This window comes from Rousettus aegyptiacus, unplaced genomic scaffold (assembly GCF_014176215.1).
Source record: "Rousettus aegyptiacus isolate mRouAeg1 unplaced genomic scaffold, mRouAeg1.p scaffold_m13_p_16, whole genome shotgun sequence".
Taxonomy (NCBI): domain Eukaryota; kingdom Metazoa; phylum Chordata; class Mammalia; order Chiroptera; family Pteropodidae; genus Rousettus; species Rousettus aegyptiacus.
The window spans coordinates 36,172,462-36,199,448 of record NW_023416291.1 but is presented as its reverse complement, the minus strand read 5'-3'; the positions used below and the strand labels follow the sequence as shown (position 1 = coordinate 36,199,448).

At 37.9% G+C, this 26,987-nt stretch overlaps 1 protein-coding gene and 1 non-coding gene across 2 annotated transcripts; one reads left to right on the top strand and one right to left on the bottom strand.

Annotated features, from left to right (window-relative positions):
• Positions 1 to 1,295: 1,295 nt before the first annotated feature.
• Positions 1,296 to 24,823, bottom strand: LOC107501019 (zinc finger protein 709-like). The gene is made up of 4 exons (XM_016126767.2): positions 24,648 to 24,823; positions 5,453 to 5,579; positions 5,195 to 5,255; positions 1,296 to 4,809 (listed from the first exon to the last, which is right to left on the bottom strand). Exons 1-4 carry the CDS (start codon positions 24,648 to 24,650, stop codon positions 2,724 to 2,726), a joined length of 2,277 nt encoding a protein of 758 aa, XP_015982253.2. The 5' UTR covers positions 24,651 to 24,823; the 3' UTR covers positions 1,296 to 2,723.
• Positions 6,876 to 6,979, top strand: LOC118612821. Its single transcript, XR_004955078.1, has one exon. It is a non-coding gene; the product is annotated as a U6 spliceosomal RNA (small nuclear RNA).
• Positions 24,824 to 26,987: the final 2,164 nt, after the last annotated feature.

Sequence of the window (26,987 nt, the reverse complement as noted above, 5' to 3'; positions counted from 1 at the left end):
TAAATTATAGATATGTATATTTACATATATATATATATATATATATATATATATATATATCTTAGGCATACCTATGAGTTTCCACAGATGTATGATACTGCCATAAAGGACATGCTATCACCTCAAAAAAACATTATCATGGTTCCCAACTGAAAGAAACTTCTCCAATATGAAAGTTAACATTATAAAAAAGACTAAATTCCTTTGCTTTGTAATAACTCATAACTACTGTTTTTCTCACTCTTCTTCATGTGCCGAAAGTCAAGGCACATAGAAATGAAACCTCTAAAAGCAAAATAAGCTGTGGGGCTTTGTGGATTAACACCATACTTCCAGCCACTTCTGCAACAAAAAGACTGAAAATTTCTCATATATTCTCTTACACTTGAGGATATTTCTCAAAATGATACTCTCTACAGCTCACCTCAATTATACCTTCGATGGTGCTCTAAGCAGCAATGGCTTTGTGATGTGTTCACTGCACAATCACAGTAAACTTGCATGGATATCGCCCTACTCAGAGAATAAACAAAAAACTCTAGAATGGTGCAGACCTAATAATGCAGGGATTGCTGCCACTTTTTTAAATTAAGAGGCAGAAAACTGTACAATACTGAACTCTTTTCACTCAAGTAGTGGGCAGGCTTAGTTTATATTCCTGTTGATTTCAAACATATAACATATAGATGTAAAAAAATAAAAAGTACAGAGACTACAAGTTCTTTGTAATCTTCAGCTTGTGCACAATTTTTTTTTTTAATGCTATTGTTTGAACTATCCCATCTCCACTAATACCCCTTGGGGTTTTAAAATATAAATTATTAGTTTGTATCATTTTTGTATCTACTTTTTTTCATGTATTTATCTGGCCATCTAAAATTCTGTAAAATATTCTCAAATGGAAAAAATGATATTCACTTAGATTGAAAACTTTTCTCAGGTGGAGTGATAATCATATTCAGCACCTTGTGTTTTATGAGAAAGTGCCCTGACAATTCCCTGTTGATTCTGTTTAATGGATTTTTGTCTTCTGTGATAAATTTTGTTGTGTAACAGTAAGTAGAAAATCAAAAGCTTGTTACCCACGCTAACTTCATGTGTCAATTTCTGTATTTACCCATATTTAATCTCATTACTAAAATGTTTTGGCAAAGTTTGTATGTCATTTCCTTCTTAAAGGTATCACACAGGAGATTTAGGTTTTAAGTCATTCGCATGTGAATATCAAATCACACTTTAGCAGTTTCTAAATGATAATAATAATAATAAAAAACCCACCAAAATAATACTCAAACTCATGACCACATGTTCTTTATACAAAATGTTTAGCAATTGCAAAAATGAAGATTAACCATAGGTATCTTTATCTTTATGGGAATCTTTCCTGTTAATCACAAGAATGCTGTGCTCTATTTACTTCTACAGGCAAGCAGTTCATGAAACAGTGTTTAACTATATTGCATGGTAAAAATTCAAATTATCAACACCGACACTATCATTCACTGAGACTCCTACCCTGACAGCAAAGATATATACACATCCCGCCTCCCTACTATTTCACATGTCGTCATTTACATAATGACTTATTCCAAATAAATTGATATGGAAAATAAACAATGCTCTTATACTTGCCACACCTCCCCCTAAAAAACTTTATCAGTAAGAAAGTTAGGATGTATACAGGGAACTAGGCATATCCAGGAACTGTCATTAGGCCAGTAGGAAAACCCAAATACCAAAGTGTTCTTTTTAAATGGAGCCTTAAAATGTAATAAATACAGTATTATAAAAATTGAACCTAATTGCATATTACAAATATGCTTCAATTTATTCATGGATCCAACAGATTTCAAATGAGAAAGGGAAAATATTAACTGATTTAAGGAAAATGCAATACCTATTAATCTTATGTATAATAGTTGAAAGATGACTCAAAGTTATCTCACCTCAATAATCAGTTCATAAATTAGTAAAAATATACATCCCAGAGATGCACTTTTATAAAGAAGCTGGATAAAACACATTTAGAAATTTAATAATATCTCTTGTGAAAAGTTTTCTGGAACATTATACGTGGCTTAATTTCCACCAAGTTTTCTCATGAAACTTATATTTTATTTGGTAAGTTTTCTCTTGTAAGGATGTGAATCAATGGAAATTTTTCCCACACTGTTTACATTTGGGTTTTATCCAGTGAATATTTTCATACCTTCAGAAAAAGCTAGGATGATTAAAGCTTTCCTCACATTGCGAACATTCAAATGATGTGTCTACAGTGTGCACTCTCCTGCTTTCAAATGGTTTGTGACAAATAATGGCTTTACCAATGTTTATATTCATCTGGTTCTCTCCAGTGTTCTCTCATGTAGTCTGAGATAACTGGAATAATAATGCATTACTGCATTTTGTACACTCACAGTTTTTCTCCATTGAGATTTCTTTTATGTATTTGGAAACTTAGATGAGAACTGAAAGCTTTAACCACATTGCTCCACTCACAGAGTCTCTCCTGTATTTATGTGTTAGCAAAAACTGTTAAATCCATAGGCTTTACGTTCACAGTGTTTCTGAGCAGCATGAATTCTTTGGAGTGTTTGTAAGGAAATGTAATCCCTGCAGGCTTTACCACCTTTCTTACATAAACAGAACGTCTTTGCAGTCTGTTTTATATGTTTTGGAAGATAGCTAAAACACCTGAATGCTTTACTATATTTTTCACATTCTTAGGGTATCTCTCCAGTGTGATTTATTTTATGTTTCTGTAGAGAACTGTGATAACGGTATACTTTAGTACACTGCTTACATTCGTAGGGTTTCTCTCCAGTGTGACTTCTTTCGTGTTTTTTTAAGAAACGAGACTCTCTGAAGGCTTTACCACACTGTTTACATTCATAGGGTTTCCCTTCAGTGTGTATTCTCTCATGTCTTTTAAGATAACGGAGACAACTGAATGCTTTAGTACATTCCCTACATTTATAAGGTTTCTCTCCAGTATGAGTTCTTCTGTGCGTTTGTAATTGACAGTAATCTATGTAGGCTTTTCCACATTCCTTACATTTATAGAGTTTCTGTTCAGTGTGCATTCTCAAATGTTTGCGAAGAGAACTAGGAAAAGTGAATGCTTTACTACATTGTGTGCATTTATAGGGTTTCTCTCCAGTGTGAATTCTCTCATGTGTTTGTAATTTACAGTAATCTCTGTAGGTTTTTCCACATTCCTTACATTTATAGAGTTTCTGTTCACTGTGCATTCTTTTATGTTTACTAAGAGAACTTGGACAAATGAATGCTTTAGTACACTGCTTACATCCGTAGGGTTTCTCTCCCGTGTGAGTTCTCTCATGTGTTTTTAAGTAATGGGACTCTCTGAAGGCTTTACCACATTGCTTACATGCATAGGGTTTCATGTCTGTGTGGACTCTTTTATGTTTGAGAAGAGAACTTGGAAAACTGAATGCTTTATTACACTGCTCACATTCGTAGGGTTTCTCTCCAGTATGAGTTCTCTCATGTGTTTTTAAGAAATGGGACTCTCTGAAGGCTTTACCACACTGTTTACATTCATAGGGTTTCCATCCAGTGTGTATTTTCTCATGTCTTTGAAGGTTACAGAGAAGACTGAATGCTTTAGTACATTGCTTACATTTATAGGGTTTCTCTCCAGTGTAAGTTCTTTCGTGTTTCTGTAATTTACAGTTATCTATGTAGGCTTTTCCACATTCCTTACAGTTATAGAGTTTCTCTCCAGTGTGCATTCTCATATGTTTGCGAAGAGAACTGGGACAACTGAATGCTTTAGTACACTGCTTACATTTGTAGGGTTTCTCTCCCGTGTGAGTTCTCTCATGTGTTTTTAATAAATGGGACTCTCTAAAGGCTTTACCACATTGCTTACATTCATATGGTTTTTCTCCAGTGTGTATCCTTTCATGTCTTTGAAGATAACGGAGACAACTGAATACTTTAGTACATTGCTTACATTTATAGGGTTTTTCTTCAGTATGGATTCTTTTGTGTGTTTGTAATTTAAAGTAATCTCTGTAGGCTTTTCCACATTCCTTACAATTATAAAGTTTCTTCTGTTCAATGTGCTTTCTTTCATGTTTGGAAAGGGAACTGGGACAAATGAATGCTTTAGTACACTGCTTACATTCATAGGGTTTCTGTCCAGTGTGAGTTCTCTCATGTGTTGTTAAGCAACGGGACTCTCTGAAGGCTTTACCACACTGTTTACATTCATAGGGTTTCCATCCAGTGTGTATTCTTTCATGTCTTTGAAGATAACGGAGAAAACTGAATGCTTTAGTACATTGCTTACATTTATAAGGCTTCTCTTCAGTATGGATTTTTTTGTGTGTTTGTAAGTAAGAGCGATCTCTGTAGAATTTACCACATTCTTTACATTCATAGGGTTTCTCTCCAGTGTGAGTTCTTTCATGTCTTCGAAGACGACTGAGACAACTGAATGCTTTAGTACACAGCTTACATTCATAGGGTTTCTGTACTCCATGGTGATTTTGTTTATGTTTTTCAAAAATCTGGAGATAACTGAGAGCTCTCACACTTGCCTTACATTTACATGACTTCTCTCCATCTTTCTGATACTCATAGGGATGGTGTCCAGTGTGACACCTGATGTGGCTATTGCAACATGAATGCTGTATGAAGACTTCTCTATGCACACTATATTCCCATGGTTTTACTCTTGACAAAGTTTTCTTCTTCAGACTGAGATTTGAAAAGAGGCTGAGGTTTTCCTCACACTGACCACTCACTTCACTTTCACGGATTCTCTCTTCTATATGACTTCTGTGAAAATTAAGATGGACATTGTTCATGATTTCTCATTAATATTTTAGCATTTTGCAGAATATTTGAACTACATTTTTATGATTTATAGCAAAAGTACAGGTTTTCTGCTACCTAAATTGGCTGAATTAAAGATACTGAATTTTCCACAAGAGAAATTTCACCCTTGCAATTATCAAAACTGTTATATTCACATATAGGGTTTATTAATACCATTTCATAGTGAACTACTTTGCAAACACAAACCATCTAAAGTAATTTGGTAAAAAAATTTATAAGAAATCATAAATTTGAAGAGATTCTTTTGTTTGCTTCTTTTTAGAATTTTGTAGCATAGCAGGACACCCACACATAACACTGCCTTAATATTGTGTTTGTGACTCACCTTAGTTTTCTCCCCTGGTTTTTGTACTGATCTTCAATGTCATAATCTTCCATTTTTTTTCCTAAAAGTAGAACCCACAAAAAAATCCAAAGTATTAGAAATTATGGGATAATTATTAGATTTTAGTTCTGTGGCGAGCTGTGTCCATCCCATTTATTTATCAATGCCCTGCATTTCTACATTCCACATCTTAGAACGATGCTGATAAGCAACAAACATCATCTCTAATTAACAAAGTGAAGATGAAGTCACGCATACCTACTGAGGCCAGGTTCTTAAAGGTTTCCCGCATCACATCTCTGTAGAGTTTCCTCTGCGAAGGGTTCAGTAAAGCCCACTCCTCTGGGCTGAAGTTCACAGCCACATCCTCAAAAGCCACTGAGTCCTATAACATTCCAAATATGTGTACAGTAAAAGTTGTAGTAAGACTGATAGCACTTCACACCTATGCTATATGTACAGAAATTTACCTATGATTCTGTCATCACCAAACATGTATTTTATAACTTAATCATCAAAACTTGCTCTCAGTCCACACTTACTTCCTCATTATTTTAACAGCATCACAAAGTATTAATACATTTTTACTGTGATAATACTACATCTTATTTTTCCCTATGGCAGGGTCCTGTTGGGAGAAGACAGAAATGCTATAAATATGAAAAAACATTATCATTTTAAGACCATCAATTTCTTATAGAAGAATTCTTTCTTCTCCTTCCTTATTCCCCACCATTTACAGCATTTCGTGAAGCGGTGGGTCACTTCTGCATGTGGTTTTAATAAAAACGTAATGAAGAACTGGAAGCTTTTATTCTAACTCCATTACCAAACATGCGAGTCCAGAAGGCCTGTGGAAATCCAACTTTTAATAAACCCTAGCTGGCCAAATCATCTTATAGTTGTCTAGACCATTAAAAGTACGGGCATACTATTTACTATTTTTCTTAACTTTATGCATTTTCATCAACATCAAGACAAGAACATCCACCAGAAAAAAACCTTATGACTTACTAAGAGGCTTGGGTGATGGTCAGCATTTTGTAGGATTAAAGTATTTTAATTAAGGTATGTATATAGGTTGTTTAGACATACTGCTATTTCACACTTAATAGACTACAGTAAAGTACAAACATACTTTTAATATACACTGGACTTCAAAATATTCATGTGACCTACTTTATTAATATTCATTTTATTGCCATGGTCTGAAATCACACCTGCAATATCTCCAAGCTATGTCTGTCATGAGATGCAACTGGCTAAATGAAAATATTCTTATTGGGAAGCATGCCATTACCTTGTGTAATATTTATCACAAACACAGTTCTTCCTTTCTTTCTCTGTAGGATTTTATGGTCTAGACAGTTATTTTGAACTTAGAGGTCAGATATTAGGAAGAAGGCATGACAACTTACACTGGAGAGAAACCCTATAAATGTAAGCACCTTATTCTCAGGTGCCTCAGGGCTGCTTCTAGTCTATTTTTGGCACACGCAGGCACACATGCAAGATAATAATATGGTTTTGCAAAAAAGAGCACACTAACATAATAGTCGATCCTTAGCCCTGCTGACACTGAGGAACAGGTTAATAGCTGCATGCAGATCACATGAGAGTTCAATTCACATCCACAATGGTTGATGGTGAATTTGCTTTTGATTATAACCTATGTAAATGTGTGCTAGCTTCGGCAGCACATATACTAAACTAGGAACAATACACAGAAGATTAGCATGACCTCTCAAGTATAACATGCAAATTCGTTTGATATTTTATGAATAGAATAGAAAAGCAAAAATAGGCAAAGGTGCCAGCAGTGCTTTCTTCCAAAAGAATATTTAAATGTCTAGTGTCTAATCAGGAAGAAGTGTTTCCTGACCAGCCACTCTAGAGGCTGGCCTTCCTTTTCTGTCATTGCCAAGCTCCCCCAAGGAGTAAGGAGCATGATCGCTCAACCCCAGAGTGTAAGAATTCCTCAGCAGAAGTCACCAAACATGACCAATAGGGTATGAAAGGGTTTATTGCTACCATAATTGAGTCTCCAGGGAAAGTACGGTAGGACTCTCAAAAAGGCATGAAATAGAGAACAAGAAAATGTACAGAGACTTGTTTTGTATTGCGGTTAGGGAGTGGACTAAGGTGAGTATTCGTCCGCAAAGATGGGAGCTTTCATGGATTTTAATCTCTGCTATCACAAAGGAAGGAATACTAAGGCTTGCTTTTCATCTTGTACTGATGTGGGGCACAAGGCAAAGGAGGAGAGATGAAGCTCTAAAACTGTCAGCAGTCAGTGCTAAAAAAAAAAATGGAGTCATAGACTTCTGGTTTCTGGTCTGGCATTTGAGTAACTTAGAAGCTGTCATTCCCTACCTCCCTATAAAAAAAGCAAAGAAATAAATTTATTTTCTTAGGCACATGGGAGTATTTAGATTACGGGATAACCCAGTGTGTCCATAACTCAGAAAGAGAAAACAAACTGGGCATTCTGAACCATACTCCAGATATTCAATTCTACTTCGGCAGTCTCATGCAAAGACAAAAAAGACACAACACAATACCCATGAGCCGTAGGATAACACGCTTTATACAAAAGGTTTAAAAGCACATTACAAGACTGTATGAAGGAAAAGACAAAAGAACAGATGAAAGTGGTGAAGTAACCGTACTGAGATTTTCCTAAATTTAATGACAGACAGCACACTACAGACCCAGGAAGCTCAGAGAACACTCAATATGATAAACTAAAGTGCAGGACCAAGTATGTCACATATAAACTAGACAAAATTCAATACAAAGAGAATATATTGAAATAAGTGAGATGAAAAAAGCATCTTAGTCATTAAAAAATAAAGATTAGAATTAAATTTGGCTTCTTTTCAAAAAACATGCAAGCATGAAGAGTAAGAGAAATATTTCAAAGTGTGAAAGAAAAACACCACTCTCTTAAAACTGTGTCAAGCAAACTTATCCTTTAAAAAGGAAGAAATAAAAACTTTCTGAGACAAAGATTGCAGAAATTGCTCATTAGTACATCCACCTGGAAAACATTAAAAAATTCATCAGAAAGAAAGAAAATGATAAAGGTGGGCAGTTACCAAAACATGAAGATTAAGAAGTCTTTTATATTTCTTAAAATTAATATAACAGATGACACTTTGCTGCAAGTAATTTTATCGACAATTTATTTGGCAATCATAAACTTATGAATAATTGACATAAATAACAACAAGGTGACAAGGACAGAGAGGAGAAAACTGGGAGACACTATGAGGTATTTGCACAACCAGTGCAATGTTGTACTCTAACTTGACATAGACGGTGACTTAGATGCAAATGTATAATGAAAACTGAAGAGCAACCACCAAAATACTTTTTTTAAAGTATGTGTAATTGATATTCTAAGACAGTAGAAAAAGACAATCAGGTTAAATACTCAATTAAAGCCAAAGAAGGCAGACAGAAAAAGGTAGAAAACAAAAAGTAACAAATAACAAGGCCAACATAGACAAGAAGTTAAGGATGTCAGAAGCATAGTGGCATGACAGGCCCCTGTTGAACAGCTATAATCCAATGGAAGATTTCCAGTCTAACAAATAAACACTTCTGAGATCTGCTCAGCAAAGCATCTGAAGGCAAACTGGGCAAGCAAGGGAGGAGGAAACAGAATGCAGCACACACTCTATGTAGCACTGAGCCTTTCTGTTTGAGTGATCAGCATATACTACCGGAGAACCCAGTGATCAGAGAAGAAACATAATACAGAAGTGTGACAGCTGTGTTCTAGCAGCCGCTACCGTCAGATAGAAAACAGAGACAAAGAGCGTGGCTGCCTCTCCCCACCTATCAGAGCTCACCTCCCTGACCTAGCAGCAGGCCCCAGAGGAAGCTGCGGCAGTGAGTGTTGGACTACAGACTGGGAAGACTGGAGCCCCAAGAACTGAGGAGACAGGTTTTAAGTGGCAGACACACACTGAGGCTGGTCCCATTGGCAAGGGTGGAGATACAGAAGGGAGGCAACTGAGGCCCGGTGGTCATCATTACTGGGAAAAAACAGAGCCACAGGCACATTGGCGGCCTCTCCCAACCCACCTCAAACCAACCCATACAGGCTGATCTTGGCACAGGTACCTGGGACATCTGAGGTAGCACTACACTGCATCTAGCATTTGACAGCACCAAAACTTCAGGGGCTTCGCACAAGCTTGAAACTCCAAGCCCAACACATTCTCCCATGGGGTGGAGCTCTTGGACCCAGGTACAACCAGATCACAGAGGAGATATACATCTCCCCAGGAAATAAAGGCCTTTTTTTTTTTGTCTTTTGCTACCCAGCAGAGGTCAGGAGGCCTGGGCAGTATAGGAGGCTTGTGTGCCACTGACTGGAAAACGAAGGAAAAACCTTTTCTTATGAACGGGTTAAGGAGGCATTACTATTAATAATAATATAATATTTTTAAAAGCAGAGTTCATTCCATAAATTTAGAGGTGGAGAAATAGTCAATCAAATACCCTGAATAACAATGGTAACAAGGCAGCTCAAAAAGAATCTTTAAAATCTTCAGAACATAAAATTGAAGATATGAAAAGAAATCAAGAAATATATAGAAACGAATGATAATCATAGTACAACATATCGAAACTATGGGACATGACAAAAGTGTCATAAGAGGAAAGATCATATCATTACAGACCTATCTCCAAAAAACAAGAACAAGCCCAAATAAACAACCTAACGCTCCATCTTAAAAAACTAGAAAAGGAAGAACAAATGAAGCCTAAAGTCAGCAGAAGGAAAAAAAAACATCAAAATTAGAGCAGAAATAAATGAAACTGAAAACAAAAGAACTACAGAAAAAATAAATGCAACAAAGAGCTGGTTCTTTGAGAAGGTTAATAAAATTGACCAACCGTTGACTAGAATGACCAAAGAAAAAAGAGAAAGGACACAAATAAACAAAATCAGAGATGAAACATGGAAATTACAACTGATATTACAGAAATACAAAGGATCATGCAATCATGCAAGAATAATATGAAAAAGACTATAACACCAAATGTAATATCATAGAAGAAATGGACCAGTACTTAGAAAAGTACGATCTTCCTAGACTGAATCAAGAAGAACTTTAAAATCTAAATAGACCAATCAGCAGTATAGACATTGAAACAATCATCAAAAACCTCCCAAAAAGTAAAAGTTCAGGACCAGATGGCTTCACCAGTGAATTCTACCAAACATTCAAAGATTTAATACCTATCCTCCTCAAACTCTTCCAAAAAAAAAATCAAAGAGGAGACAATACTTCCCAACTCTTTTTATGGGGCCAATATTACTCTGATACCAAAACCTGGTAAAGATAACACACAAAAAAAGAAAATTACAGACTAATATCTCTCATAAACACAGATGCAAAAAATCTTTAATAATATATTAGAGAACCAAATACAGCAACATATTAAAAAGATTATACGCCACGATCAAATGGGCTTCATCTCAGAGGCACAGGGATGGTTCATCATACGCAAATTGATTAACGTGATACACCACATAAACAAATTAAAAAATAAGGATCCTATGATCATATCAATAGATGCAGAAAAAGCCTGCGACAAGATACAGAACCCATTTACGATCAAAACACTTAACACAATCGGTATAGAAGGAAGGTACCTTAACATAATAAAGGCCATATATGACAAACTCTCAGCCAACATTATACTTAATGGTGAAAAACTAAAAACCTTCTCTCTAAGATCGGAAACAAGGTAAGGCTGTCCACTGTTACCACTGTCATTCAATATAACATTGGAGGTCCTAGTGAGTGCAATCAGGCAAGAGAAAGATATAAAACGCATCCAAATAGGAAACGAAGAAGTCAAACCGTCACTATTTGTGGATGACGGGATTCTCTGTACAGAAAACCCTAAAGACTTCACAAGAACACTACTAGAAACAATAAGCAAATACAGTAAAGTCTCTGGATACAAAATCAATGTTCAAAAATCCAGTGTTCCTATATTCTAATAATGAAGTGTCAGAAAAAGGGGAAAAAATAATTCCTTTGGCAATTGCAACAAAAAGAATAAAATACCTGGGAATAAATTTAATGAAACGTGAAGGACTTATATAATGAAAACTATAAGACCCTATTAAAAGAAATCAAAGAAGGTACAAAGCAATGGAAAGATGTTCTGTGTTCTTGGATTGGAAGAATCAATGTAGTTAAAATGACCTCACTACCTAAAGCATTATACAGATATAATGCAATCCCCATGAAAATCACATTGTCATTTCTTAAAGAAATAGAACAAAAAATCATCAGATTTGTAGGGAAGCACAAAAGACCTCAAATTGCCAAAGCCATCCTGAGAAAAAAGAACAAGACTGGAAGCATCACTCTGCCCGACTTCAAATTTTACTACAAAGCAAAAGCAAGCAAAATGGTATGGTATTCGTAGCAAAACAAACACACAGACAAGTGGAACAGAATTGAAAGTCCAGAAGTAAACCCATATTTATATGGACAAATCATTTTTGACCAAAAAAAAAAAAAAAAACCAAAACATACAGTGGAGAAAGAAAAGCCTCTTCAATAAATGGTGCTGGGAAAATTGGAAAGCCACCTGCAAAGAATGAAAATAGACTGTTGCCTATCATCACACAGAAAAATTACTCAAAATGGATTAAGGACCTAGATATGAGATCTGAAACAATAAAATGCATAGAAGAAAATGTAGGAACAAAACTCAAGGACCTTGGACTTAAAGAGGATTTTATGAATTTGACCTCAAAGGCAAGGGAAGTAAAAGTTAAAATAAATTAATGGGTCTTCATCAACTTAAAATACTTATGCTCAGCAAAAGAAATCATTAACAAGGCAAAGAGAGAACCATCTGAAAGAGAAAATATATTTTCAAGCAACACCTCCGATAAGGGCCAAATATCGAAACTATACAAAGAACTCATACAACTCAATAACAACAAAAAAATAACAAACGATCGATCATAAAATGGACAGGGGATATGAACAGACACTTCTCCCTAGAGGACATACAAATGGCCAACAAATATATGAAAAAATGTTCAACATCGCTAGCTATTAGGGAAATGCAAATCAAAACCACATGAGATACCATCTCACACCTGTTAAAATCGTTATAATCAAGAGGACAAGCAATAAAAAATGTTGGAGAGGACACGGAGAAAAAGGAACCCTGACACTACTGGTGGGACTGCAAATTGGTACGGCCACTATGAAAAACAGTATGGAGGTTCCTCAAACAACTAAGAATTGATCTGCTATGATCTAGCAATCCCTCTACTGGGTATTTATCTCAAAGACGGAAAACCCATATCTAAAAAGATATGTGCACAATGATGTTCATAGCAGCATTATTCATAGTGACCAGGGCATGGAATCAACTGAAGTGTCCTACGATAGATGATTGGCTAAAGAAGCTGTGGTACATATATGCAATGGAATATTACTCAGCTGTAAGAGGAGATGGAATGCTGCCATTTGCGACAACATGGATGGACCTCGATAATCATGCTAAGCCAAATAAGCCAGACAGAGAAAGTTGAAAATCACATGATATAACTTATATGTGGGATATAAACCTAAGAGGAACCAATGAACAGGACAAAGAAAGACTCATGGACATGGACTATAAACTGGGTACCAGAGGGTAAGTAGTGGGGGTGGAGAGTGTTGGTAGATGGTTAAAAGGGGTCAAGTAAAGGGGGAAAGGAAGAGAGTGAAGTGGGTAACGGAGATCGAATATATGGAAGCTGAAGAAAACTGGACTTTGGGTGATAAATACACAATAGAAATACAAATGTCAAATAATAATGTACATCTGAAAATTATGTAATTGTATCAACCAATATTACCCCAATAAACTAATTAAAATTTTTTTTAATTAAAAAAAGATAACAAATGAACTAGTGAGCTAAGGAAATATAGCTAACAAGATAAAGAAAAGAGTTAGTGATATTGAAGATAGAAATCTGAAAATGACACAGATGGAAGAGAGAGACTTGAGAGGAAAAAAAGGAAGAACTCTACAAGAACTATATGACTCCATCAGTAGGAGCAATATAAGAATAATGGGTCTACCAGAAAAGAGAAGATGGGAGAACAAAACAGAGAGACTATTCAACCAACGGCCAACAAGAACTTCCCAAGCCTATGAAAAGAAGTGGATCCTCAAATCTAAGAAGCAAAATGAATATCTCGTCTCAATCCAAAAAGGCCTTCTCCATGACACCTTATATTAAAACTGTCAAAAATTAATCAGAAAGAAAGAAGTCTCACGGCAGCCAGGGAAAAGAAGATGGTAACGAATGAAGAAAAACTCCTTAGATTATCATCAGATTTTTCGGCAGAAGCTCCAAAAGCTAGGAGGGAATGGAATTAAATAGTCAAACTATTGAAAGAGAAAAACTACCAGCCAAGAATAATAATATATCCAGCAAAGTTCTCCTTCAGATATGAAGAAGAAATAAAAGTCTTTCCAGACATACAGAAGCATAGGGAATTTTCCAATGCAAGACCTGCTTTACGAGAAATACTGAAGGGGGTCATTCTACCTGAAACAAAAAGGCAAAGAAATATAGAACAATGAGTGAGTAAAATGACTAAAAGACAGACAGAGCAGGAAATGGCAACCCTTATTCAATATAGGGTATTATACACTGAAATATTACATGATTGTTAAAGAAGGTAAAATCATTTTTAAAAAGAAAAGACAATAGCTGTTGTAACTCAGAAATAAATTCAGGGGATAAATAGGGATAATTTGAGACAACAAAAACAGAAGAGGGGAAGGAGTAAAGGTCTGAATTTTCAAAGGGGAATGGAGATAAGACACATGCAGAAAACTATTGTATATATGAAACTTCCTTTTATATAAATTTAATGGTAATTGTACACAAAAAATCCAGAACTATGACACATAATGTAAAAAAAGAGGAAACAGAGGGAAAAATCATAGAGTACCACCAAACTAAAATAACAAGGAAGAAATGCAAGGGTAAAGAAACAATGGAGACATAGAGCTACCAGGGAACGAGAAAAAATGGCTATAGGAAAATTTCATATATCAATAGATACCTGAATTGTAAAGGGACTGAATTCACCAATAAAAAACAGAGTAGTAGATTGCATGAAAAAACAAAACCAAATGAAATGCTGCCTTCAACACACAATTCAGAAGCAAAGACAAATATAGATTCAAAGGGCAGAAAACGATAATCCAGACAAATGGGATCCAGAGAAAAGCAAGTGTAGCCATACTTACATGTGATGAATTAGACTTTAATAAAAAAGAGGTATCAAGACAAAGAAGGACACACCATACATCAAGAAGATATAACATTTATCAATACGCTCCCACTCAGAGAGCCCCAAAATATATAAGACAACATCTAACAGAACTAAAGAGAGAAACTGACAAAAACATAATTATGGTAGGGTATCCAAATACACAATTGAAGACTATGGATAGACCAATTGGACAAAATAGACATTTACAGAGCCTTTCATCCCAAAACATCAGATTTCACATTCTTCTCTACTGCACATGAAACATTCCCAAGGATATACCATATGTTGGAACACAAAACTAGCCTCAACAAACACAAGAAGACTGAAATCATACCAAGTATATTCTCCAACCACAACGCTTTGAACCTGGAGATCAACCGTAAAAAGAAAGTGGGGAAAACCACAAATATGTGGAGATTAAACAAAGTGTCACTAAAGAATGACTGGGTCTAAGAAGAAAAAGAGAGAGCAAGAGGTACATAGAAACAAATAAGAATTAAAATGCAACATATCAAAACTTTAGGAATACAGCCAAAGCAGGTTTAAGAGGAAAGTTCATATATCATTATAAGTGATTTCAAGAAATATGAAAAATCCCAAATAAACAACCTGATATCACATCTTAAAAAAATAGGAAAAAAAGAACAAATGAAGCTCAAAGTCAGCAGGAAGAAGGAAAACTTACAGCAAAATTAAGTGAAAGAACAAAAAAGACAATAGAAAAAATTAATGCAACAAAGAGCTGGTACTTTGAAATGGTCAATAAAATTAACAAACCTCTGGCTAGACTCACTAAGAATAAAAGAGAAAAGACACAGATAAACAAAATCAAATTCAATAACTTAAAATAAATGGACAAGTCCTTAGAAATATATACAACCTTCCAATACTGAATCACAAAGAACTGGAAAATCTAAATAGACTGATCAACAGTAAGGAAATTGAAAACACCATCAAAAACTTCCCAAAAAGGAAAGGTCCAGGATCAGATGGCTTCACTAGTAAATTCTACCAAACATTCAAAAATGGAAGAAGAGGCAGTACCTCCTAACTCAATAAAAGGTGCTAGGAAAATTGGAAAGCCACATGCAAAAGAATGAAACTAGACTGCTATCTACTACCATACATCAAAGTTAAATCAAAATGAATCAAAGACCTAAATGTAAGACCTGAAACAACACATTGCATAGAAGAAACCAAATACTATATTCACAGACCTTGGATTTAGAGAGAATTTTATGAAATTGACTTCAAAAGAGAAGTTAAAGCAAAAATAAATGGATGAGACTATATCAAACTAAAAAGCTTCTGCACAGCAAATGGAACCATTAACAAGACAAAGGGGCAACCAACTTGACAAAATATTTGTAAACAACTCCACCGATAAGGGGCTAACATCCAAAATATGTAAAGAACACATACAACTCAACAGCAAAAAAAAAAAAAAAAAAAAAAAAAAGATAATCAAGTTGAAAAAAATGAGCAGAGAAACTGAAAATACACTTCTGCCAAGAAAACATATAAAATGCCAACAGACACATGAAAAGATGTTCAACTTCACTAGCTATTAGGGAAATGCAAATCAAAACTACAATGAGCTATCATCTCACTCACATCTGTTAGAATGCCTCTTATCAACAAGACAAGTCCTAACAGGTGTTGGAAAGGCTGTGGGGGGAAAAGGAACCCTCATTCACTGGTGGTGGAACTGTAATTGGTACAGCCACTATTGAAAACAATATGGAGCTTCCTCAAAAAATTAAATTGAGAGAACTACCATATGACCCAGCAATCTCTCTTCTGGGTATCTACCCCAAAACATTGAAATCATTTATGCATAAAAACACATGCATCCCAATGTTCACTCAGCATTATTCACTGTGGTCAAGACATGAAAGGAACTGAAGTGCCCCTCAATAGATGATTAGGTAACATGGATGTGGTACATATATACAATGGAATACTACTCAGCCATAAGTAAAGATGAAATACTGCTATTTGCAACAAAATGGATGATTCTTGAGATTATCATGCTAAGCAAAATAGGTCAGATAGGAAAAGTTGAGAACCATATGATTTTACTTTTATGGGATATAAAATTGAAAGCAACAAAAGAATAAGACAAACAAAAAACTCATAGACACAGACAACAGTCTAGTGGTTACCAGAGGGAAAGGGGAAGAAGGCGGTAAGGGTAAAGAAGGTCAAATATGTGTTGACGGAAGGAAATTTGACTTTGGGTGGTGAATATGCAGTACAATATACATATGACATTATTCAGAGGTACACTTGAAGCCCCGATAAATTCAACTTAAAAAAAAACAATTAAAAGATGTGATAGACATTAATGCAAGTGTATCAATCACCACTTTCAAAAGACAACAGTGCACTTGTATTCATTGTGCATGTCAAGGCCAATGAGCACCCTACCAAACAGGCTGTGAAGAAATTCTATGGCGTTGACCATGATCATTGTCAATACCCTAGTCAAGCCTTATGGAGAGAAGGCACATGTTCAACTGACCCCCAACTACGATGCTTTAAATGTTGCCAACAAAATTGGGATCATTTAAACTGAGTCCAGCTGGCTCATTCTAAATATAATTTTTTTTACTGTAAAAAAAAAGGAGAGCAAATTTAACCCAAAACAAAGTAAAAGAAGTCATAAGAATTTGAAAAGAAATCAGTGTAATCACAGGAAAGTCAATGGATAAAATTAAAATTAAAAAAGTTGGTTGTTGACAAGATTAATAAAATTGATAAACATCTAGTCAACATAACTGAGAGAGAGACAGAAATTACAACCACAGGCCATCCATCAGGGGTCACTCCAGGAGGTATGACGGTAGTAACTGACACCTCTACATTAAAGGTGCCTCTGAGGACACTACCAGGTATGCCCACTGTATGGCGATTTAAACAGCCAAGAACCTTCTATGGTAGGGGGGCCCATTCAGGGTGGGCCAATTTGCAAGTGACAGCAAAAATGGGCTCAAGTGAAATTTGTAAACTTGAACTGTGTTGCCTCCCAAACACCAAAAAGATCTAGACAATATGGTTGGTGCTGAGAGGGACTTCTAATCCTTCATGGTGCAAAAAAGGAAGTGATCTTTTGGTTTTTTATACAATGTTTTCAAATGCAACCAAAGCATCAGGCCCTCTTACTATGTCTTACCAATGGCTCATCCACTTTGTGCGAGGCCCATTTTCCAAAATATGTTATGTCCTGAATGTCAAACGAATGTCCACAAAGAAGAATGTTGTGAATATCAGGTAACATCTGTGCTCCTGGAGCAAGGTAACGCAGCTCCGATCTTTCCTGCAGAGACTGTGTGTGGTGGCAGTGGTGCTGAGGTTCCCTGAGGGGAACCGGGTAAGGGTGTGTCATGTTCCTTCAGAGATGAAGGTCAGGTGCAGCTAGGAGGCTGTTGACGCAGGCACCGAACAGACCAGACTTGGCCAAACCAGTGATAGCAGAATGTATACCAGTTGCTGAGTGGATAGGAGCGGTCGTTCCCATAATGGTAGGGACTGGGACTAGGAGCTGATTGGGTGGGACCACAGCCTCCAGGTAGTGGTCATCCACTGTGAGGTGTCATTCATTCCGTGCAGGGTGAAGAACAGTCCAAATTTGGAAAGGACAAGCACTGGGGATGATCACTTCTTCCTCAAAGGTTTCTGATAACATTTTTCAATCTTGGAGGACCCTGTCCAATTGACACTGGGCAATACTAACTAATTTAATAAGGGATAGGGACCATGCAGTTGCATTTTTGTGAAGCTAGTAGGGAAGTGCTGGCGAAGACTTAATTTAAATTCGTGAACTGTTGGTTCAGAGCTGTCCTACTCACTATGGGTTATTTTAGGATAATCGGAGCTAGGAGTGTGAGAAAAGGCAAAGATTTCTGATGCTTCAGGCCAAACACTCCACTTTGTCCTCTATATTGTTCCAGTAACTCCCCTGAGATCGTGTGCAACTTCACTTCAATGACTGAGAGCCCAGGTATAACTGCAATGTAACGTAGCATTGAGTTATTGTGTGAGGGTTTGTCAATTACTGCATTTCGAGAGATGGCAACGTTCATTCAAAACCTATGTTTTAGAGGCTCAAAAGCCAAGGAGTCTCCATTTATCTTTTTTTTGTTTTGAAATTCTTTTAGAATATTGTGGATTTCCAACTGGATCAAATTGTGGACTTGTTAAGATATATTTCTCCTTTGTTTTCTCACCTGATTTGTATTTTAGGCCACTGGGGAGACTGGCTGTCCTCTCTACTCCGGTATCTATCTTTTGTTTCCCCCTGAAGGCCTCAAATCAGTATTATCAGGGTTAGAGGCTTCTCCCACAGAAATGGTCTCTGTGTAGGATTAAAGGACCCAGGGATTAAATCCTGTTTGAACTAGTCCCTTTGCTGTGCCACAGTGAGGTTGTGTGTTGTCCCCAACAGCCACAGGGCTGGGATCTGCACTGAGGCAGAGGCAGGGGCAGCGGCAGCAGCAGAGGCACACAAGGAACCTGGGGAGCCGTCTGCTATCAGGAGACAGGACCCAGCCCACGAGCTGTGGGCTGCCTAACCTGTCTTCTCTCTGTGTCTGAAATACCTGCTCTTTAAGGAGTGACCACCTGATGGGCTCGCCTCACTCACTAATCATCCCTCTTCTTACTTAGACCCATCCTACTGTGGGGAAGAAATCAGCCAAGTCACACCTTCACTCTGAACACACAGAGAGGTTCCACCTAAGACATGGACCCAGGAGCACTGTAAAGAAGGTCCCACTCCTATAACCCTGCTCCCTCAAGACAACGAATTATCAAACTGTCAATATAGGCTCTTCAGTATACAGATCCCAGGCTCTGTGATCCCAGGTGGGTCCATGACACAGCACAGGACAGCAAGCAGCAGTTTAGTGGCCAGCGGGGGGCGGTGGGGTGGGAGGAGGGTGGCAGGGGGCAGCGGTTTCCAGGTCCTTATCAGCCTGACAGATAAGAAGCACTAGGGGGAAAGGTAGGGGTAGGGGTTACATGGTCAGGAATCAACCATTAAATACATGAACCTACACTACTTCCAAGAACAAACACAAGTAAGAAAAATGTTCTTGGCACTGGCTAGTTTTTATATTAAGAAACTAACGGGATGGTCAGGAAGTGATCGAAGTGGTTGCTGGAGTGTGGATGGAGTCCGAGCACAAGAGCGGAACAAAATGACCTTCCAATGCATTATTTTTTGAAAAGAAAAACAAAAGTTTGTATGTACTATATTTTCCTATGGTGAATCGTAATCTCAATCAACTTTTGCTTTTGAAAATTGCCTTATTTTAACTTTTCTGCTTCCAAGATGTATTCCTTTAATCACTGACAGATATAAAACTGCAGACCGTAAAAATTAACAAGTCTCTTTCTATCTGAAAGGACAAAGGGCTTTATGATAGTTATTCCCTCTCCTATAGTTCAAACTGGGGATATTTTCAGAATTAAGTAGAATATTATAATGCACTGGAGTTTTTAATTAAGCTCCAACATACGCTATAAATTTCAAAGATGTCCATAGGCTTTGAGGTATTTTTCTCTTACCAATGAAAACAGAAATTGAATTGCTTTTTCCTTACAGTTATCAAATATGAATTAATTTGCCTTAAAAATAGTATAGCCTTATTTTATTTTTTTGAGCTTGGGTCACTTTATTGTTAACCAATAAATGTTATCCAAAATAACAGATGCACTTGTAACTTCATTGTACAACACAAAATTATGCTAATAGTAAAAGCCTGTTGAAATTTACCAAATACTCACTAATATATTTTTACATGGCCACACGACCATGTACTCTCAAATGCTAGTAATAAAAGTTATCATTGGTTTAATCGTTACAAAAGCCCACATTGCAAATAGTTGTTCCTGTGTAGAAAAATCACACAGCTTTAAAAATGGACTAAATCCATTTTAATCCTGATCTACAGATAAAATATTAACAGCAAGTATAACTAGTAATTTTTCAACACTGATATCAAACTGATGCAGCAATCAATGCACACAATTCAAAATGAAGAAAATTAATAAAAACCCAATCGTAGTGCAACTTTTTACCAGTTACAGCGATTGCTTTAATGTTTTTGGAAAAGTAAACACTTAAGCTTTAAACCATGAACAGTAAGGTTCGCCCTCTTCTTTGTGCTACTGCGGCAGAATCATTTTCATCCAGCGTTTTGAAGCATGTGCACAACCACATTTCAACAGCCACTTCGAGGTTATTAACCAGTTATCTTTTCTCCTACAAAGTCCAAAAAATACACTCAATACAACCTTTCCTTTTTATAGTTTGCCCGGATTTATTCCTTTAAAGTCAGCAAAAGCAAAAAAGCACATTAGATATTTTCAGATCCAACATGAGTCTAAAAACAGAAACAAACTCATAGACAAAGAGAACATTTTGAGGCTTGCTAGATGGGAGGGAAGTTGGGGGGTGAAAAAGGAGAAGGGATTAAGAAACACAAATTGGGAATGTTAAGCATAACATAAGGAATACAGTCAATATACTATAATAACTATGTACGGTGTCAGATGAGTACTAGATTTATTGAGTGATCAATTTGTAAGTTAATAAATGTCTAACACTATGGTGTACACCTGAAACTACTGTAATTTTGTATCTCAGCTAGAGTTGAAAAATAAAAATATTTTTTAAAAACACCTATGGCATTTTTCACAGAATTACAACAAATAATCCAAAAATTTATATGGAGCCATTAAAGAACCTGAAGAGCCGCAGTAATCTTGAAAAAAAAAAGGAAAAAGTTGGAGGTGTCATGCTACCTGATATGAAGCTATACTAAAAGGACATAGTAACCAAAACAGCATGGTACTGGCATAAAAACAGACACGTAGATCAATGGAACAGAATAGAATGCCTAGAAATAAGCCTCATCTATACAGTCATTTAACCTATGACAAAAGAGGCAAGAAGAGACAATGGTATACACCAGTGTATTCAATAAATTGTATAAGGAGTACAAAACTGGACAGATACGTGCCAAAAATGAAACTGGACCACCATCTTACTCCACATATAAGGATAGACTCAAAATGGATTGAAGACTAAATGCAAGACCCAAAATTATAAAACTCCTAGAAGAAAGCATAGAAAAGCATAAGAAAGTAAACTCGGACATTGACCTTAGTGATATTTTTTATGATACATCCCTTCCCTTGGGCATGGGAAACATAAGAAAAAAATACACAGATAGAGGACTATATCAAACCAAAGCGTTTTTGCACAGTGAAGAAAACCATCAACGAAATAAAGACAACCTAACAAATGGAAGAAGATATCGGCCAATGATACATCTGATAAAGGGTTGACATCTAAAATTTATAAAAAATTCATACAACTCAATGCCAAAAAAAAAACCACCCCAAAATATTTAATTAATAAATGAGAAGAGGATCTGAATAGACGTTTCTCCAAGAAGGACATACAGATGGCCATTAGACATATGAAAAGATGCTTAACATCACTAATCAACAGAGAAATGCAAATTAAAACCACAGTTAGACATCACCTCACACCTATCAGATTGGCTATTATCAATAAATCAAAAAACAAGTGTTGGTGAAGATGTGGAGAAAAGGGAAACCTCGTTCACTGTTGTTGGGACTGTAAATTAGTGCAGCCACTATGTAAAACAGTATGCAGTTTTCTCAGAAAATTAAAAACAAAACCATCTTACAGCCTACCAATTCCACTTATGGGTATTTATTCAAAGAAATCCAACATGCGAATTCAAAAAGACATATTCCCTCTTCCCGTAAGCGGCCTGACTTGACCTCTGAAAATTGTTCACACTTCCTTGAAACAGAAAACCCCACAAAATCATGCAAATCAAGAGATTCAAATCTTCGCCTTCACTTTAACAACACTTGTGAAACTGCCCAGTTCATCAAGGGTATGTTTATCTGAAAAGCCACCAATTATCTGAAGAATGTCACTTTACAGAAGCAACATGTGCCATTCCATAGTTACAGTAGTGGATTAGGTAAGTATGCACAGGCTAAACAATGGGGCTGGACACAGGATCGGTGGCCCCAAAAGTGCTTAATTTTGTTGCGCATGCTTATAAAATCAGAGAGTAACGCTGAGCTTCGTTATTTAGATGCAGATTTTCTGGTCATTGAGCACATCCAGGTGAATCAAGCTGCTAAGAGCCAGCGCAGAACTTACAGAGCTCTCCCTGCCACATTGTCATGATCCTTACTGACAAAGAGCAGACTGACTGTTCCTAACCCAGAAGAGGAGGTTGCATAGAAGAAAAAGATATCCCAGAAGAAACTGAAGAAACAAAAACTGATGGCCCGGAAGTAAATTCGGCATCAAATAAATGCTAATAAAAGTAAAAAAAGAAAAAGAAAAAAGAGAGAAAGAGAAAAGATATATGCACCCCTATGTTCACTGCAGCACTATTTACGACAGCCGAGATACGGAAGCAACCCAAGTGTCCATCAGTAGACAAATGGATCAAGATGTGGTACATGTACATACAATGGAATTAACAAAAACTGAAACTTCACCATTTGCAACAACGTAGATGGACCCAGAGATGGTATCATGCTAACTGAAATAAGTCAGAGAAAGGCAAATATCATATGACCTCACTTAGATGCGGAATCGAAAGAACAACAACAATAACCACAACAAAACAGAAACAAAGGCATAGATACAGCAAACAATCTGATGATTACTAGATGGAAGGGGGGTGTTGAGGGATCTTGGTGAAAATGTGAATGGATTTAGAAGTCCAAAATGGCAGTTACAAAATAGTCATGAGGATGTAAAATACAGTATAAGGAATGGTTTATAATATTGTAATAACTGTGTATAGGGCCAGGTGGGTAATTGACTAATGGGGGGATCGCTTCATGAATTGTATAAATGTCTAACCACTATGCTGTACACCTGTAACTAATATAAAATAATATTGAATGTCAACTATAATTGGAAAACAATAATGTCTAAAAATATCTAGGCCTGAGAAAGCACGATCCGCTCCTCAGGAAAGCAATCATCATCACCGCCCAACAATCCCCAGCAGGGCTCTGTACTTCGTATAAAATGCGCCCTCTTTTGGGTGTGAGCCCACAGGACACCCGCAGGGGGAGGCTCCCCAGGAAGACCGGTGCTTTCAACAGCTTTCCTCCCTTTGCAAGTCAAAGGAGCCTTTAGCGCTCAGGCCTCTACCCATATTGGAGCAGCTTTGGACCACTAAAGATATTTTTAAAGACACAATGCCATTATTTGAACGATTCCTAAATAAAGCGAACGTATCACGTATCTTTTAAAGATGACAAACTCAAGGAGGGGTAGTGCCGACAGGACAGAATGCCCAGGAAAGTTTCCCAAGGAGCCTCCGCCCAAGGACTTCCTACAGGACATCTGTGCCCAGGGGAGGGCCTTGGGGAGAGGAATGGGGATATCATGCAACTCAATGTAAATCTACAAATGTAAATCGTAAAAAAAAAAAAAAAAAATAGTGCATGGCTCTGGAGAAAGAAGTTAATTAAAATATTGGTTGTGTTTGAAATGCACCCGGGAGGAAAAAGAGTGAATAACGACTGTGTGAGTTGGAGCGGGGAGCTTGGCTTAGGGAATGCAAGCAGTAATCTGGAAATGTCAGGATTTATTTATCGTCAGTCCCAGGAAGTGCTAGGCTGGGCGGTCAGGGTCGTAGACTTGAGATCCCGCTCTCCAAACGTTTGGGGGAGGAAGGAGGGGCTGGGAACCAAACACTCCATAACTCCTCCCACGTACGCACCACGGAGGCCGATTCGCCCTGAAGACCCTCGCGGTGGTCACCACACAAACTGAGGAGATGCGGGGAAGGAGACACAGAGCCACCCAGTCAGGTTCCAGGTGGAAGTCGCCGGCGCGCATGACGCAACAGGACGCTGGTCTGGGCTGCGGCCCACCATTCAGACTGCGAGAAGGAGAATGGGGTCCCATCGGTGCTCTTGAGGGACTAGGGCCCACGGATCCGGAAGTTGACCAGGGGAGGCCGGTTGCATCACACGCCCTCTCAGCCGGTTCCAACCAGGCCCTCGTCGCCATCTCGGCACCCGCCCGGCACACTCACCATGTCTAAGTTTCCTGGGTCTCCCTGAGTCCTGCCCACTCTGACGACCAGCGCAGATCACAGCGCGACACAAGCTATGGCACAGCCTCCAGGGACAGTTAACAGCTAGCGATCCTAAACGCGTCTACAGCGAAAACGGACGTGTAGGCGGAGTGGCAATTTGATTCGCCCCTACTCGCTTAATTGACAGCCGAGGTGGGGAGGCGTGGCTCAGCTACATCAGCTTCTGCCATTGGGCAGGAATTTGTCCCTGCCTATAATGTGTGCGTTTAACATGACTGTTTTGGGACCTGGGGCAGACTCTTTAGTTTCCTCTCTGTTTCTTTGGAAGACGTAGTGGAAATGTTGCAGCATGTTGCAGTGTACCTTAAGTCATGTCAGTAATTTGGAAACCAAGCACCATTCAGAGAGTTGGAGTACTCAGGTTTATGAGTCCAGTGGTCCCAGAAGAGCTAGCGCTCTGAATATCTGGGCCCCGATCTTAGGGGTAAACTTATTTTGACAGAGCTTATCTGTGCAGTTGCACAGTTTTACAGTTGGCATGGGCTGATTGGTTAATTTCTCCTCAAGGGGTTACAGAGCCTGAGAGTTGTTATGGGCTACAGGGCCGGAGTTGCTATGGGTTATAGGCAGTTACAGGGCACGAGATTTTCAGACAGGAATTTAGGCAATACTTCTGTTACCTGGGCAGAACGAACAAAAGGGGAGGATGAGTCTTTAGCTACTCTCCGGGTCACCCTACCCTTAGGCCTATGCAGCAAGCATATCTACAGAAGCAGAGCAAAGAACTATTTACAAAGTTAACCATGTGAGTGAAAAATTCCTCCTCATTCCCCACTTTTGATGCACTTTAAATTCTTATAGGGCATCAACCTCTTGATTTCCTTGACCTAGCAGTTGGTATAAGGGCGGTACGGATGTCACAAGCGTTTGTAACATTGTGGATCCTAGGAGTGAGGAGACATACTTGACAAGGCAGTGTAAGAGTGAAAAATTTTCCAGTAAAATGGTCACTAGGGCAAGACAGGGAGTAGTGATATCTTCAAGCGCCAGCCCCCAAGAAAGAATAAAAAGCAAGCAACATCACCGCCAGGATGCGGATAACAGAACTGGCTACCAGGCCCTGTTTGCTATAAGATTTAAGTCCCCCAGAAACAACATTTTCGCATCAGATGATACCAGCCAACTTCTGCTTAATATATAACTAGGGTGTAGTTCTAGGAGATGTCCTGTGCAAAGATATACTAATGGCTACTTTCTGCTTCTGTAAACCTGCTTGCTTGTTTGATGTGGTTTTAGGCTTTATACGCTACCTCTTCTAAAAGCTCGGGGCTGATTCTCTAGTGGGGAGAGTCAGTCGCCGGCTGGCTAATAAAGGCTCATAATTAATCTCGATTGGCTCCGTGGGTCTCAGATTTGAACACACCACAGCGGTTCAGGATACAGGGACCAAATAAGAGAGCTATGAAGAACATGAGGAGAGGGTCTACAAGTGGGAGAAGCCAGGATCCCCAACTCCATATTCTGAACCAGCACCCCCATGACTTGTTCAATTGTTGGCAGATTTCTGAGGCTCTATCTGTTGGCGGATTTCTGAGGCTCTATCTGCTCTTGGCCGCATATCTAACTATATCAGATTGATTAACATAAATACAACATTCTTCTTCTAAAAACAAGCATAACCCTTGTTTTTCTGCCATTAGAAGATCAAGTCCCTTCCGGGTTTGTACAACTACTCCTGCTAAGGAATCTAATTGGCTTTGTAAAGTGGCAATGCTTTGGGATATGTCTTCTAAACTGTCAAATAGGGCCGTAGATAAGCTTTGGTAATGAGACAGGGAGGAGGCTAGGCCGGCTGTGCCAGTGCCTAACCCTGTGGGAAAGAATTGTATCGCTTGTTTAGTTCTTGTGTGTGTTAGAGGGATTGACACAGACCGGTTGGTGAGAGCGATGTTTATTTCAGGGGCCAAGTAAACCAGGGCACAGCTTCCTGTCCACTTAGCCAGGAGACAGAGATATGAATTGGTTTCCACAAAGAAAGAATATAACTGGGGCTCCAAGGCAAAAACTCATCTCCATAGTGAAAAGGTGATCATTCAGTCTTCTACTGTTTTCAGATTCCCAGGTCAAAGGTGTCCCTGCTAGAACTGCCCCTACGAGGTGTTGGAGGGGTCCATAGGAAGTATCCTGAGATGTTCCAGAGGTTTTATTTTCCCATGTAAAATCTTTATCTTAGTATCAATAAAGACCCGTGCAGTGAGATTTTCACATGCTGGAAAGAGGAAGCATTCTTCTTGGGAGGATTCAGAGCAGGATTCCCAAGAAAAGATACTTAAGTAG

What these genes read in the sequence shown, in the direction of transcription:
- LOC107501019 (XM_016126767.2), bottom strand. An exon ending in TAAGAACCTGGCCTCAGTAG is followed by an intron (nt 5,256 to 5,452) that starts GTATGCGTGACT and finishes TTCTACTTTTAG; the next exon opens with GAAAAAAAATGGAAGATTAT. An exon ending in AACCAGGGGAGAAAACTAAG is followed by an intron (nt 4,810 to 5,194) that starts GTGAGTCACAAA and finishes TAATTTTCACAG; the next exon opens with AAGTCATATAGAAGAGAGAA.